This window comes from Sus scrofa, chromosome 11 (genome assembly GCF_000003025.6).
Source record: "Sus scrofa isolate TJ Tabasco breed Duroc chromosome 11, Sscrofa11.1, whole genome shotgun sequence".
Taxonomy (NCBI): Eukaryota; Metazoa; Chordata; class Mammalia; order Artiodactyla; family Suidae; genus Sus; species Sus scrofa.
In genome coordinates, this window is record NC_010453.5 from 7853117 (window position 1) to 7869638 (window position 16522).

A 16522-nucleotide genomic window follows, 5' to 3' on the forward strand; every position below is an offset into this window, starting at 1 on the left:
AGAGGCAGCCGCACAGCAGATGTGTGTCCTCGTGGTCGTGCTGAGGGGTCATGGAGGACCTGGGACGGACGGGCGCCAGCTGCTCCCTTGCTGGCCAAGCCTCCTGGTATTTCTGCTGAGGATGGGCAGGCCTCATGCAGGAGGGTGTGCCAGCCTATGGCTCAGGACCCGCAGCCAGAAGACTAACCCCTCGCTCCACCCAGAGCGTGGCCGGCACTTCCCTCCGCCCGACGTGGTAGAGGAAGGAGGCGTCGGCAAACCTGCGCGTGCGGGGGCCTCTGCTGAGCCATGAACGACAGACTGGGATTCTGGGCTTCGTTTCTGAGCATGGTCTGCTCCGTGCCCTCCTCCCTCTCCCCCACCAGAGAACAGGAAACAAAATTAAGATGCAGCCTCTGCCGTGCGACACATTCAAAATCCTGACGGTTCCTTTTCCCACAAGCAGACAAGGAATCTGCAGATAAACATGATGATGTAATTCAGCCGGGGGGCAGCAGCTGTTTTGTGGCCGAGATAATATATTTATATGTATTTTTTGTCTTTTTGCCATTTTCTTGGGCTGCTCCCGCAGCATATGGAGGTTCCCAGGCTAGGGGTCAAATCGGAGCTTTGGGCGCCGGCCTATGCCAGAGCCACAGCCATGCGGAATCCAAGCCGAGTCTGCAACCTACACCACAGCTCACAGCAATGCCGGATCCTTAACCCACTGAGCAAGGCCAGGGATCAAATCCACAACCTCATGGTTCCTAGTCGGATTCGTTAACCACCGAGCCATGATGGGAACTCCAAGATAATATTTTTAAATGGATTTCTAATGAGAAAGCCTTAGGTATTCTTCAAGAAATGGGTGTTATGCTTAGAACTGAAGGAGGCATAAACCCCCACTGGCTCTTCCGCATCGGCCTCTCCCAGTTCCAAAGCGCCGACTTCACTTTCTCCTGTTTGGGGACAACGTCAGCGTGCTCGTGGCCACAGTCGCAGAAGGGGACTCAGAGTGGATGAAGGCACTGCTGTTGCTGGCATTGGAAGGGGAGGTCGGTGGTTGGTGCAGGCATTGGGCACCATGACGGAGGAGTCTGGTTCTCTCCCAGGATCATTTCATCCTGAATCAGGGTTGCTTTGTGGTTTGCAGGCAGTAAGGGCGACGGGTTTCTGATTTATGTCCCGCAGTAACGAGCCTCTAGCCATGGAGTGTAAGTGCTTATCCTCTCACTAGTGGGAGTCTGTCCCATTAAAGTTGATAGGGACAACTTCATACATGTCCCAACCTCTGGACCAGCTGCCGGGGAGTTTCAGTGCCTTGGCTGGGATCAAACCAGTTCTGACCTGGGCTGAATAATTAATCAAATCAGAGCTCATGGTAGTTCGCTTCGTGGCTCAGCGGTTAACAAACTCAACTAGGATCCATGAGGATGTGGGTTTACTCCCTGGCCTCACTCAGTGGGTTAAGGATCTGGCGTTGCCGTGAGCTGTGGTGTAGGTTGCAGGTGCAGCTTGGATCTGGTGTGGCTGTGGCTGTGGTGTAGGCTGATAGCTGTAGCTCCCATAAGACCCCTAGGCCTGGGAACTTTGATATAAGCAAAGATCAGAGCTTAGGAAGGAAGAAGGGGCACTCGGTATTGTGGGGTCACCGAGGGCGCCCCCTGCAGGAGAGCAGTTCCCTTGGTTGCCTTTCCTTGACTTTGTGGTCCCCTTAGGAGGTGAGGCAACAATTTGTGGTTTCTTAAGTGTGTGTTCTGCTCACGTCGCCAGAAAGATTGTTAAGCTGAAGACATTTCGTGACATTCACTTTCTTAGACTGTCTCTCAGCGAAATGTCTCTGGCCAGCAATCCTGTGTCAGTGAGTGTTGCGGTCACACTGCCCAACATTTCCTGGTGCTCTGTCTGTGTGACCTCCTAACCGTAGCGGCACTAAAATAATGCTTGCATCTAGAGAAACTGTCATTAATATTCAGTGAGATGAGTTTCCCATGTTGCTGTGGCTCTGAGGTAGGCAGGCAGCTGTAGAGCTCGAATTTGACCCCTAGCCTGGAAACTTCCATATGCTGTGTATGTGGCCCTAAAAAGCAAACAAAAAAAAAAAAAAAAACCCCAAAACCTAGGAGACTGAAAAAATACTGATTTTTGTTTCTCTACTGTGCAAACTTCTTTTCTTTTTCCTTGTATTTTTGGCTACACTTGTGGCATATGGAAGTACCCGGGTCAGGGACGGACCCCAAGGCGTGGCTGTCACCTGTGCCACAGTAGTGGCAACCTGTGCCAGGCCAGGGAGCCAGTCTACGCCTCCACTGCAACAAGAGCTGCTGCAGTTGGATTCTTAACTCACTGCGCCCCAGGGGACCTCCTCTTTTCTTTTTCTTTCTCTGTCATTATTTAGTCAAGGATTATCAGGTTTCATGGCTTTTTTAAAAGACTTATTTATTATATCATACTGTGTTTTATGTTATTTTCCAGATGTTGACATAATGACTGCTACATATGCAGCAAGCCTTTGCGTTCATTTCTTGGTCTGCAAATAATTGTGTTCTCACAGTCTTTTGCTCAAGGAAATTAAACTCTTATTTTTATCTTCACGTTTATATTTTTGTTTTCAAACATTAGTCTCAAGAATGTGCTATTCTGGTTTAACATTTTTATTTGGTTTTTATTTTTTTTTATTTTTTATTTATTTATTTATTTATTTATTTTATTTTCCCACTGTACAGCAAGGGGGTCAGGTTATCCTTAGGTGTATACATTGCAGTTACAGTTTTTCCCCCCACCCTTTCTTTGGTTTTTAAAAGACTCCAATTGTCTCTATTTTCTAGGCTTACCAAGAGGTTAAAGAGTGAGCCTCTGAAATCCGACTTCACGATAGACTTGAAACATGAGGTAGGTCACAGTATGTTTGGTTAAGTCTTTGTGATCAAGAATTTGTGTCTTTTGGAGTTCCCGTTGTGGCAGCAGGTTAAGGACCCAGCGTAGTCTCTGTGAGGATGTGGGTTCCCTGGCCTCGCTCAGGGGGATCAGGATCCTGTGTTGTTGTGGCTGTGGTGTAGGCTGGCAGCTGTAGCTCTGATTTGACCTCTAGCCCGGGAACCTCCATATGCTGAGGGTGTGGCCCTAGAAAGAGGGGGAAAAAAAAAAGAGTCCCTGTCTTTTGATGTGAAAGGAGCTGTGTATCCTTTAAAGGTCCCCCCGCCCCGGCCCCGCCCGCCTCCACTCCGTCTGCCTTCTCCCAGCAGGGAAATTGCACAGCTCCGGTGAGTGAGGTCCTTCACTTGGAAGCTCATGCTGCTCACGTTGCTGGAGAAGGACCAGCGAAGCAACTGCATCTGTGATTCTTCATCTTTTGTTTTAAGCTCAGTGGGTGGGTCTGAAGGTGGATTTAAAAAAAACCCCCAAAATGTCGTTAAATACCTCTGGTCTAATCTGGTGCTTTGGTTGCCCATGTGCCTTGGTCATGGGTCTGCACTTGGCCCCTGGAGCAGGCCTGAGCCAGCCTGGACCCCTGGCGGTCTGGGGGCCTCTGTGACCAGCCCTCCTGGAGGCAGGGGCAGGTGTCCTGTCGTGAATCCATGAATCTCCGAGTCATCCTCCCTGGTCTCTCTGTGCCTTTTCATCCACGGGCCCGTCTGGCTGCCTTCCCCGCTGTAGGAATCGGTAGCTTAGATGTCGGGGTCAGTCTTGCCCTGAAACTCAGTCTAGCAGTGCTGGCTGCCTGCCAGCATTGAGCAGAAAGGGCCCGCGCCAGATTTTAACGTGGGGGCTATTATAAAATGATGAAATAGCTTATTTGAGGGGGAAAACATGTAAAAAAAATCATTCTTTTCCACAAAAGCAGCCAGGGTCTGTCTAGATATTTTTAATGAAAAGACAGTTTGTGTGCAGACACCCACGTTTGGAAATCTCTTAAACATTGACTAACATACAAAAACGTATTCCTAGCCCATGCAGAAGGCTAAAGGCCAGTTGGAATTTCTGTGCGGAGGCCTGTGTGCGTCTCCCCGGTCCCCCTTGGTTCTCAGCAGAGAAAGCAACCTTCTCGAATGCTCTCTCTCCTCTTTGTCTTCTTTTACAACCTAAGTATGTGTCTTCGCATAATGTATTATGCAGTGTTTTATTCTTCTGGACTTGATATAAACAGATTTGTACCATAAATATTGTTCTAATTTTTTTTTCCTTTTTCAGCCAAATCTGCAGTATATGGAAGTTCCCGAGCCAGGGATCAAATCCAAGCCAAGGCAGCTGCAACCTATGCCACAGCTGAGGCAGTGCCAGGTCCCTAACCCACTGTGCTACAGCAGCAACTCCAATATTGTTCCTTTTTTTTGTCTTTTTTTTTGAGGGCCATACCCAAGGCATATGGAGGTTCCCAGGCTAGGGGTCCAGTCAGAGCTATAGCTGCCTGCCTGTGCCACAGCCATGCAGGATGCGAGCTGCATCTGCGACCCGTACCACAGCTCATGGCCACACTGGATTCTTAACCCACTGAGCGAGGCCGGGGATTGAACCCGCAACCTCATGGCCCTAATTGGATGTGTTTCTATTGTACCACGATGGGAACGCCTCCAATATTGTTCTAATTCAAAACACATCCATGTTGGTATGTGTGGCTGTAATGACCTTACTGTCACTTTCTGTAATAGTCTCTCATGAGACTGTACCACCATTTATTCATCCGTTTTCCTGGGAGTGGGCTTGTGGGTTGCTGCTGTTTTTTTTTTTTTTTTTTTACTGTTACAGTCACTGCTTCTAAGAGTATTCTTTTTCTTTTTTAAAAATTGATTGATTTATGATTTTTAAATTATGATTGATTTTTAATTATGATTGATCTGCTAATTTCTGCTGTACAGCACAGTGACCCAGTCATATATCCATATACATTCTTTTTCTCATCCTATCTTCCGTCATGCTCTAAGCCAAGAGATTGGACAGAGGTCCCTGTGCTGCACTGCAAGACCCCATCTCGTCTCCATTCACCCGTAATAGTTTGCATTTACCAACCCCACACTCCCCGTCCATCCCCCTCCCCCCTCCCCCGTCTATGAGTGTTTGGCGCGTGTCATGATGTCATCTACAAGAGTTTCTCCAGGACAGAAGCTTTAAAGTGGTCTTTTGACTGTGACTCACTTGATTTTATTCTATTTTATTTATTTAGCTGGAAACCGTTTACTCACTTCTTTTTGTAACTGAAGTGCAGTTGATTGACAGTGTTTCAGGTGGGCAGCAAAGTGATTGTTTTACGTATATTAGTTTTCAGTGTCTTCTCCACTGTTGGTTTTTATAAGATACTGAGTATCTTTCCCTGTGCTGGATGTGAGCACATTCTTCATTGTGACTCAGTATATTTGTGTGTTGTTATTATGGTTTTTTGTTTGTTTGTTTTTAAAGTGCCACACCCGTGATAATGGACGTTCCCAGGCTAGGGGCCAAATCAGAGCTGCAGCTGCTGGCCACAGCCACGGCCACAGCCACACCAGACCCAAGCCTCACCTTCGACCCACACCACAGCTCACGGCAATGCCCGACCCCCAGCCTGCTGAGGGAGGCCAGGGATGAAGGAGACACGTCTAGGCTTGTTACCACCGAGCCACAAAGGGAACTCCTCCGATGTTTTGTTACTGATTTCTAACTTAGTATGACTGGTTTATATAACAGTCATTTGAGATGTTTTTAGGTTTGCTTTGTGGCCCAGTTCATGGTCATTTTTCACAAGTGGAGAAAAGGATATTTATGTTCTAACTTGAGGGATGATGATACTCTCTTGATGTCTCTTAGAGTAAAGAAGGAAGAGGTTTAATCCAGCAGGTTCATCTGTTGTGCTTTTCCACATTTTACTTCCTCCTCCCTCCCTGCCTTCCTCCGCCTGTTGTTTGCTTGATCTTTGAGTGACCGAGGCAGGAATGTGGAATCTTCCACAATAGGGGTGACGTTGTGTCCTTGTGAGAGCGCCAGCACTTGCTGTTTGTGCTCTGAGCCTGTGTTAAGTAAATGCGCACGAGCTCAGAATTCTTACATCCTCTTGGTGGATTTATCTTTATCACCAGTGATGCTCTTTGCCTTGGCGTTTATTTCATCAATAGGAACACTTCTGTACGAGCCTTCTTTGGGTGTTTGCCTCAATTGTTTTTCATCCTTTTCTTTCAATCTTTTTTTTTTTTTTTTTTTTTTTTTTGCCTTTTGTAGGGCCACTCCCACAGCATATGGAGGTTCCCAGGCTAGGGGTCTAATTGGACCTGGTGCTACCAGCCTACGCCAGAGCCACAGCAACATGGGATCTGAGCCACGTCTGTGATCTACACCACAGCTCATGGCAATGCCGGATCCTTAACCCACTGAACAAGGACAGGGATCGAACCTGCCACCTCATGGTTCCTGGTCGGATTTGTTAACCACTGCGCCATGACGGGAGCTCCCCCCTCCCCCCTGCCTTTTTTTGTCTTCAGTCCTTTTGCGTTGCTGTGTCTTCATGTGTGTCTCTTCAAAGAGGACATGTCTTTTTTCCTCTCCCAGTTTGACAGTTTTTAATCTTTAAACCATATAGTGAATTTACAGTTATATTTTTCAAGGTGACTAACACTTTATCCTTTGCCTCCCATTTGTTTTCTTAAAAATTTCCTCGCCTTTAGATTTTTTTTTTTTCCTTTTTATTCTTTTCTCCCCCTCCTTTGCTACTTTGGAAGTTCAATCTTTTTTTTTTTTTTTTTCTTCTTTTTAGGTTCGCACTCATCACATATGGAAGTTCCTGGGCTAGGGGTCAAATTGGAGCTGTAGCCACCAGTCTACACCACAGCTCATGGCAGTGCTGGGTCCTTAACCCAGTGAGCGAGGCCAGGGATGGAACCTGCCTCCTCATGGATACTGGTCAGGTTGGTTTGCACCGAGCCACAATGGGAACTCCCTGAAAGTTCAGTCTCGATGTCCATCCCTTAATGGTTATTTTAAATATTTTAACAATGGCTAATTAATCAATATCCTGAACATTCAAGGGCCTGAGAATAATTTAACTCTGATTATCCTTTTCCCAATTTATGCTCTTTTATCTAGTATTTTTGTTCCATTGGCATTTTGTTTGTTTGTTTCTTTATTCTCCTTCGCTGCGCCCATGGCCCACAGTTCTTAGGTCAGGGATGGAACCTGTGTCACCACAGCCTCCCGAGCTGCTGCGGTGGCGATGCCAGAGCCTTAACCCATGGTGCTACAGCAGGAACTCTGTTCTTTTTTTGAACCCTGCAGCTCAGATGCTGTCACTCCTTTGCAGTTCACATTTGCATTAGTTTAACTCTGTGTTGGCCGGTGTCTGCTTACTGTTCCCTCTTCTTTCTCGGGCCTGCCGACAGGGATTGTTTTTATTCTTCCTGAAGGACATGCTTCAGAATTCCCTTTTTAGCGAGGTGGCACATTCTCAGTTTTTTCTTTCTTTACTCTATTTCGGCTTTGTTCTAGAGACGTAGTTGCATTGTGCAGGCAGTCCTGGGTCGAGAGCCCTCTTCTCGGGTGGGAGTGCTCCCCGCTGTGTTCGGGCCTCTGTTACGGCCGTGCTGGGAGGGAGGCAGCAGCACGCTTGCTTGTGTGGCTCCTCTGAGGTCATGGGTCGTTTCTCTCTGGCTGCTGTGTCACTGTGGTAGAGAAGCCTAGGTGCAGAATCTTTTCTCTAATCCTATTTAACATTCTGCAATAGGATTGTTAAACGATTTTAAAAAATTCTCGGCTGTTGTCTCACTGTTTGCTCATCTCCTCTGCCGTCTCCTCCTGGATCTTAGATGCAGTGGAGCTCTGAACTTCTCCCTCTCACGGCTCATCTGTATTTCTTGTTCGGCTACATTTCAAATAACTTGGGGGGGGGGGCTTCATCTTTTAGTTCCCTAGTTTTTATTCACCTGGGTCTAATATGCTGTTATTCTCTGCATTAAAATGTTCATGTTAAGCATTATATTTTCTTTTTCTTTTTTTTTTTTTCCACCTGTGGCATGCGGCTGTTCCCAGCCCAGGGGTCAAACCCAAGCCAGAGCAGTGACAATGCTGGATCCCTAACTGCTCGGCCACCAGGGAATTCCCCAGGTATTATGTTTTTCAGTGATTAGATGTTCTGGTCATTTCTTTTTCAAATTATGCTCTCTTGTAAAATCTTTTAGAAAGGTTGCTCATGTTTTTAAGTCTTCTTTATAAAAATACACAAAACAGTAATTTTATGATCCATGCTTGATAATTCCGATCCCTGGGGTCTTTGGGGCCTGTCTGAGCTGTGTCTGCTGGCTTCTGCTCCTCCGCTCGTCTCTCTGCGCTACTCCTTGGGAGTTTTCTGAGAACTCTTGCTCCTTGGGAACTTGATCGGAGGCAGTCCTGTGAGTCCTGTATTAAGGTGGCGGGTTCCTCTGAAAGGATTTGCATCAGCTTTTGCCTCCCGTTAGGAGGTCGTACTGACTTAGGGCCGCTTTAAATGACCGTGAGCGGTTTCTGGACCACATAGGCGCCGAGTTAGGGAGGCCTGACTTTGGCTTCTGGAGCTGGTCCTCCCTCCACCTAGCACCAGAGTCCCCGCTTTGTGTGGGGGTTGCTGGTAGACGCCCCACCTGAGGTGGGTCCCGGGGGATCGTGGGCTCTGTTCTCCAAACGCAAGTCAGAACCTCAGCGTCCCCAGAGCTCAGCTGCCACCTGCCGGGGAGGTGTGCCCTCCGTGCCGTCCTCCCCAGGTCCTCACGTTGGCCTTTTTGTCTTCAGGAGCTCCACACTTCTGTGCCAGCTTAGCACATTTAAAATGCTTTTAAAGGTATTTTAGCCAATGTTTTGAGATATTTTCAGCCAGCTCCTCAGGGTGTGTAATTACTCTCCTGCGGGAAACCAGTCATGATGCCGTTTCCTTTTATTTTTCTCGGTGATGATGTAGAATCTCTAAATAGCTTCCGTGAAATTGCTTGTGACAACTTTGGAGTTTTGCAGGGGTCAGAATATGGATTCGTAATTGTTGATGGTTAATAAGAGATTAGATTGCTCTGCCCGGAATGACCGTTTTTGTACATAATAACCCCCGCTGCGGTGGGCAGGTGGATGGGGTTCAGGGATACCCTCTAGAAGGGGTGGTGGGCTCTGCCTGGCCCGCTTGCCTCGTCTCCCTGGGGGCGTCGGTCGAGCCTCCGCACTCAGGCCGCTCTCCTGTGTGACAGATCGCGCTCTACGTCTGGGACGGCGGCCGCGGCCCGGCCCTCACCCCGGTGCCTGAGTTCTGTACCGACGGTGGCGACGCCTCCTGTGCGACCACATTCCGTGCCCTCCTGCCGCTTTGTGTAAGTAACAGGAGGACCCGGCCTCCGGGTCGCACACCTTGCACACCAGACACGTCACCGTCTGCCACGTGCCAGCCGAGGATGACCTCCCGGTGATACCAGCCCCGTAAGGCGGGCGCTGTCGGGACCCCCTTTACACAGGAAGACGGGGGCCCTGAGACGCGAGGTGACACGGCCTGCGGGGAGGGCAGTGAGCTTGCGACAGGCACGGCCTCACCCCGGGGCCGTCCTGTGGGGCCGCAGCTCCGTGGACACAGCGCATCCCGAGTCGCTGCTTTTGCTGCAGGCAGAACTCGGAGCTGCTGGAATTCTGTTTCCGAGGAAGGCAGCGTCACACGTTTCCCATTCTTCCAGAGGCTTCTCCTCGAGCCCACCCCCAATGCCTCTTAGCAGGGGCCCTGCTCTGATCCCACGTGGGACCGTCCCGAGCTCTGGGGATGAACTGACTTGTTATGGTGGAGCCTTGGTCCAGCCCCAGAATGAGCCTGAAGACCCCGGAGCTCAGCCGGGTGGATAACAGCTCAGAAGTGAAAGTATATTCCCTGCCTCAGGTGTTGTCTGTCATTTTCAAGTCAGTGACGCAGAAATCTGTGCTGCATTTTCAAAGAAGAGCATGTATACACACATAAACACAGACACACACAGACCCACTCTAGCAGCAGGAGAGAATGTGCACTGTTGGCCAGTTCCCCGGGGAAAATGTCTTTCTAGATGATGTGCTTGCTTGCTCTCTGGTGTGTCCTGGGAAACCTGGAGGGGTTGACCTCCCCGTGCCTTGAGTGACATGACAAAATTGCAGGTACCTGTCACTATAAACCAGCCCCAGATGATGTAGGGAGCATGACTGGATATTGTTCCAGGCCTAGGAGAGGTGATAAAGGGGTCAGAACAGCCCCTGCCCTCAAGCACCCCGGGCCCGAGTGTGGCCTGTCCACCCCCCTCCGTGTGCCCCTGGATCCGAGTGGCCAATCCAGGGCTCCAGGGTGCCGGGAGCTTGCAGTAACGCTCGATCTGGCAGAGGATAGCATCCGCTTTGTCTGGACTTGGGTAGATGATAGATAAAGGACCGTGAAATACTTTCAACTTCAAAGTAAGGCTGGGCTCTCAAAAGGGAGTCAGCTGTCATTTCGCACTAAAACGTCCCCCTGCTCTTCTCTCCCTTTGTCAGTATCTTCCCTGGCTGCAGAGAGGGAAGGGATGGTACCCAGCATTTCCCGGGCACCTGCCCTGTGCTCACTAAACGGTAGGAGTAAAAGCAGCCGTCCTGACATTACCATCGAATGCTCTAGCGACCGGCCTGAAGCTCAGGGCTAAGGACCCTGGTCCGGGTGACACACTGTCAGTGGCAGAGCGGGGATTCTGGTGCAGGTCTGGCTGAGGGCAGAGGCTTTGTGGTCAGCGGAGCTATAGTCCCCCTGCCCTAGAACTTAATCCTGGAGACCACAGTTGGCTCTCCCGACATTGGTGAATTGGAACTAGAGAGCCTGTGAGAGCTAATGGGGTGTGAAGTTAAGGTACATTAACTCACGTACGCATCTATTTCTCTTGTCTTTCTAGGGAAATCCAGTGAAGAAGGAGGATATTTTTGTTGCCGTAAAAACGTGCAAGAAATTTCATGGTGACAGAAGTATGTTTTGGGTTACTTATTTTTATTAAACTTTAAAAATCCAAACTGCCTTAAAAAAAAAAGTACAGACCAGATCTAAATTCAAGAAAGGATAATGACAGACACATTAGTGGAGTGAAAGCAGTTATTTAATCAGTATTCCTCAGCACACCACTTCAGTCCCCGAGATCCATTAGAAAAGGCAATTTTGTATTGAAACATGAGTGGCCAGCGCCCTTCCAAGGACTGATGAGAGCAGTGTTTTCAATTGGCAGTGGAAAAGCTCGGCTGTGGCCATGCCGGAGGCAGTACGTGAACACCGGTCTATTTTCCAGAACAGCGTCCTGCTACGTCCAGGCACAGGCTCTAAGAATCTTAGAGGGGATCTTGGGGTCACAGGATGCCGAGAGGAATGCTTTCCCAACACGGTTTCTTCTTTCTACATTCATTTCAAATGCACACGTTAGAACTTTTAAATCAGGCTATGTATTTGCTCACAAGTGGATATACAGAAAAAGGAAAAAGACGCCCTACAAGCAGTGGTTCCTTCTTAGGGAAATCCTGCCTTTAGATGAATGTTGTTTTTATTCACATTTTTGGTGTCATTACAGAATTCTAAGTTAAGGTGATAATATTTTTTGAAAAGCCTATCCTGAATATAAATACATAATTTGTCTTTTTTTCCCCTTTATTTCTAGCAGCACTTTTCTGAAATTGAAAATTAGTTTTGGTAGTTGCTGTTGTGGCTCAGTGGAAACGAATCTGACTAGCATCCCTAAGGACACAGATTGGATCCCTGGCCTCACCGAGTGGGTTAAGGATCCGGCGTTGCCATGAGCTGTGGTGTAGATCGCAGACGCGGCTTGGATCGGGCACTGCTGTGGCTGTGGTGTAGGCCGGCAGCTGCAGCTCTGATTTGACCCCTAGCCTGGGAACCTCCATATGGCTTGGGTGTGGCTCTAAAAAGAAAAAAAGAAAATTAGATAGGCGTTTTCTAATATTAGCACATATTTTAATTTTTTTCCATGAAAAGACTCGATTTCACCAAGAGTGCGATATTTATATAGGAGATATATATATAAACTATCTGTCATATTTTTGTGGGGTAGGTGCTGTATGGAGACTTCATTTATATAATTTATGTGATAATAAAATTACGAATTACACTTTAAAAGGGAACATATTTTCCAACTAAAAGAATATTATAAATTGGAGTTAAAACATTGTCTAACACATTGCCAACAATTAAAATTTGGTTATTATCACCAGTACCATTTTTTTCTTAATCTATGGCCACACCTGCAGCATACTGAAGTTCCGGGCCAGGGATTGAACCTGAGCTGCAGATGCAACCTCCACCATGGCTGTGGCAACACTGCATCCTTAAACGATCTCGCCAGGCTGGGGTCGAACCCACGCCTCTGCAGTGGCCTGAGCCGCTGCAGTTAGATACTTAACCCACTGTGCCACAGTGGGAACAATATCTTTTTTTTTTTTTTTCCTCTTTTTGGCTGCCCTGGGGTATATGTAGTTCTGGATCTGAGCTGCAGTTTTGACCTACGCTGTAGCTGTGGCAGTGCTGGATCCTTAACCCACTGTGCCAAGCCAATCCTATGCTCTGGCACCGAAGAAACACTGCCAATCCCTTTGCACCACAGCGGGAACTCCAATAATATCTTAAAAGGGTGTTTACTATGTGGAGCTTCCACTGTGCCACAGCCAGTTAGGGCCCCGTGTTGTCTCTGGCAGCGCAGGTTTGATCCCTGGCCCAGTGCAGTGGTTTAAGGATCTGACATGGCTGTGGCAAAGGCTGGCAGCTGCAGCTCTGATTCAGCCCCCAGCCTGGGAACTTCCATATGCCATGGGTGTGGTCCTAAAAAGAAAAAAAAAAGTGTTAATTTTAATTTAGCCATTTTGAATAATCTAGTCATTGCTTTCTTACTTTGCATAAGGTTGAGATGATCCTTTCAGATAGCTGTTAAATGCTTTTATTTTTATATTTGAAATTTGGGTCAAGTCTTTAAAAATCCTTGTAAAATCTCTTTTTTTTTTTTTGTCCTTTTAGGGCCACACACATGGCACACGGAGGTTCCCAGGCCAGGGGTCCAATCAGCGCCACGGCTGCTGGCCCACATCATAGCCACAGCCATGCCAGATCCAAGCTGTGTCTGTGACCGACCTACACCACAGCTCACGGCAATGCTGGATCCTTAACCCACTGAACAAGCCCAGGGATCAAACCCATAACCTCATGATCGGATTCATTTCTGCTGCATCACAACGGGAACTCCTAAAAATCCTTGTAAAATTGTACAGGCCTGTTAGCGTTAAAACCAAACTGTCCAAAGCCAGATGCGTTGATTTATTGCTATTAATCTGGATCCTGGGCCACTGAAGCCTGAGACCTAAAAGGTATTTGAGGACTTCACAGCTGAGTTTCCATGGCAGGCTGTCTTTAAACTTTGACTTGTTTGTTTGAAAAGACAGTCTAAGGCAGCAGGATTTCAGGGAAGCTGATGTCATTTTGCCTGATGGGTGTTGAAACCTGTCCGGCCAGTGGGCTGTGCCCCTCCTCCTGGAAATACAGTCCAGCTCTAAGTTGGCCCAAAGAATTATCCAGTAATCGTATTAGTTTCAGTGACAATGCCAGAGTCCAACTGCTCATCTTTCTTAGTTTTCTGGTGTGTTTTTCACATAGGTAATGTCATCTTATTTCGTGTTGAGAGGGCCTTGTGGTGATGCAGTTGTTGGCATTCACGTGATACTGCAGAGGCAGCTGGCCATGGGCCGGGACACGCTGGCCCACCTTCCTGTAGACGAGGAGGGCCCTGGGGACTCGGGTTTTCTGGCTCCGAATCTCCGGTTCCTTCTACCACAGCTGAGTTGTCCTGTCGTCTCTTTGGCTGTGACACAAACCTAACACATGGTAAACAGTGTGTGGTCGTGACGCTGACAGTCTGCTCGGCGCAAGGTCGGTTCTGACGTGGCCAGAAGCTGTGGCAGGTGGCTGTTCAGTTGCAGTAGCGGTGGGAGTCGCCGGGAATTCAGACCCACAGGGGTCGGTGACCTCCATCCATGTGGGGGCGCCGATCGCCACGCTGGCACTAGTGTGTCTTGGGAGACTCGGCCCGGGAGCGCCGCTGTCCGTGGCCTTCCCATGTGCAGCCTGGTGCAGACATGTCAGGTTATAAAAGCCTGACGACCGTGGAGGAGAAAAAGCCACACCGACACGTCTGTGCTCATCTCTGAGAAACTGAGCGCCAGCGGCCCCTCCAGGGGCTCTTCTGGAGCTGGTCTCACTGTGTGTGCACTGCCTTGGGGCCTGGGCATCAGCGGTGGCAAGTGGCACCTCGCTCCTGGGCCCTCCGGGGAAGAGGGTGAGGGACGGGTCATTCCGTGCATGGCGTGAGCCAAGGCGACGTGTACACAGAACTCTTTTTTCATCCTCTTTAGGAGAACTGATCCTCAAGCCCAGTTCCAAAATTAGAAAAAATTATTTTACATCTTGTACTTTTTTTCTGGCCCAACAGTGAAACAAATGGTTACGTAACTGCTTGTGTCTGGTCTGATTTAGATGAAATAAAGCATCTTAGGACACAGTTAGCAAAAATATAGTCTGTCTCTTGGCTCAGGAAAGAAAGACGCGTGAACACCATTGGAACAGCAGCCCTCGCTGAGATGCAGGCAGTGGGTCGGGTTTTGAAGAGACGCTGATGCTGTTACATAAAGTGATGCATGGACCTCACGCGTGAGGTTATGTTGACACAGGAAAGCTCGCTGGTGATTTAAGGTTCCGCTTGATCACGTCCTCCTGGGTTACGTGTTTTTCCTCGGGTGACGTGAGCTGTCAGGAAACATCCAGAACGTCCTCTGTCCTGCTGCTGCAAGCATCCCATGTCTACAACCCCTCATGGCAGCCACCGTTTTTGTTGGTCAGACGGTGGGTTGTGAGATGTTCCGCTCCTGCAGTCCCCTCCCGTTAAAGAGGTTCAACTGCCGTTTGCTCGGCCTTTACCTTCCTGAGCTCCTGAAAATAAACACTTCACTCCTTTCAGATTGGGGGAAAGTTTTGATGGCATCACTGCAGTGGTCTTGTCTAGAAGATGCACATCTGAGCGCACTTATTTATTTATTTATTTTTTATTTTTATTTTTTTTGTCTTTTTGCTATTTCTTGGGCCGCTTCCATGGCATATGGAGGTTCCCAGGCTAGGGGTCTAATCGGAGCTGTAGCCACCGGCCTACGCCAGAGCCACAGCAACGCAGGATCCGAGCCGCGTCTGCAACCTACACCACAGCTCACGGCAACGCCGGATCGTTAACCCACTGAGCAAGGGCAGGGACCGAACCTGCAACCTCATGGTTCCTAGTCGGATTCGTTAACCACTGCGCCACGACGGGAACTCCCACTTATTTATTTATTTGTCTTTTGGGGGCTGCACTGAGGCATATGGATCCCAGGCTAGGGGTCTAATTGGAGCTGTAGCTGCTGGCCTACACCACAGTCATAGCAATGGCAGATCCTTAACCCACTGAGCGAGGCCTGGGATCGAACCTGTGTCCTCATGGATGCTAGTCAGAGTCATTAACCGCTGAGCCATGATGGGAACTCCTGAGCGTACTTACTGAAGGGGTGTGTGGGAGCTCGTTCTCTCTGGCAGAGAGGCATTCAGGAGCTCGGTACCGTCTGCTTGTGGCAACATGAGTGTGCCCAGCTGGAGGGCCACACCCGTGCTGCGTGAGTGAGTAGATGGTTAAGGAGAGGAAGGGGCTCAGCTGCTGCCTGGTTCAGTCTTCTGGCCGCTGCACAGGCAAGGGTGCCTCCAGGTTGCTCTGAGACTCCGTGTCGATCAGGCTCGTCTCTAGGAGCAGGACGTGGAGCACAGCCTTGGTACCTGTCACTAAGCCTCTCCCGAGAAGAGAGACCAGGGCTTTATTCTGTGGTCCTTGACTTTCCTGCTGAGACGAAAGGTCCACTGGTCAATCCGAAATAAATGCCTTAAAATTAGAACAGTCATTAACATTGGCCTGTCATAACATTAACAGTCATTAAAATTTGTGGTAATTTTTGTACAGGGTTCAGGTGTCAGTTCATTTTCATGTGTAACCAGAGTTTTGCAGGTCAGTTCACCCAGAGGAAAAACTGTTCTGAGCCTGCCTCTAATCTATAAAACCATATGGAAGATTTATGCCCTCTGGGCAGAGGGTTTTTTTTAATAGAACAGTTTTTACTTTGCCCCAATTTTAAATGATGTGGCAAACCTTGAAAGAGGCATCCCCTCCTGCTTTTTCATGTGGGAAAAAGTATGCTTCTCCTTATTGCGAATGAGACAGTAGATCATGTAACTGCAGGGAAGTATTTTCTCCAAGTTTAGTATTTTTAGGAATATAGTGCCTCAACATAATATAAAATGTTGTATAAATAATAGAATGCATTCAGTTTAGGATTCAAACTCTGGTAATAAAATAGACCAATGTTTTTGAAAGTTTGAAGTCATTTTGAATCTACTGGTTGAAAATGAAGTCTTCACCTGCTGTTGAAGACGATTGAATCTAAACCTTTGCTTCTTTACAGCCGGGAGATGTGACAGGTGCAGACGCCAAGGTGACCAGGGGACAGATGGTACACTGTCAGGTGCTTCAGTTGTTAG

The 16522-nt window shown here is 48.3% G+C and overlaps 1 protein-coding gene across 2 annotated transcripts in view; it reads left to right on the plus strand.

Annotated features, from left to right (window-relative positions):
• The window catches only part of B3GLCT (beta 3-glucosyltransferase), a 114893-nt gene that overhangs the window by 60957 nt on the left and 37414 nt on the right, over positions 1 to 16522 (plus strand). For both annotated transcript variants that reach the window (XM_021065554.1, XM_021065553.1), the window contains exons 8-10: positions 2808 to 2871; positions 9147 to 9266; positions 10824 to 10893. In XM_021065554.1, the coding sequence (XP_020921213.1) occupies positions 2808 to 2871; positions 9147 to 9266; positions 10824 to 10893 (254 nt within the window). The remainder of the gene's footprint in view (positions 1 to 2807; positions 2872 to 9146; positions 9267 to 10823; positions 10894 to 16522) is intronic.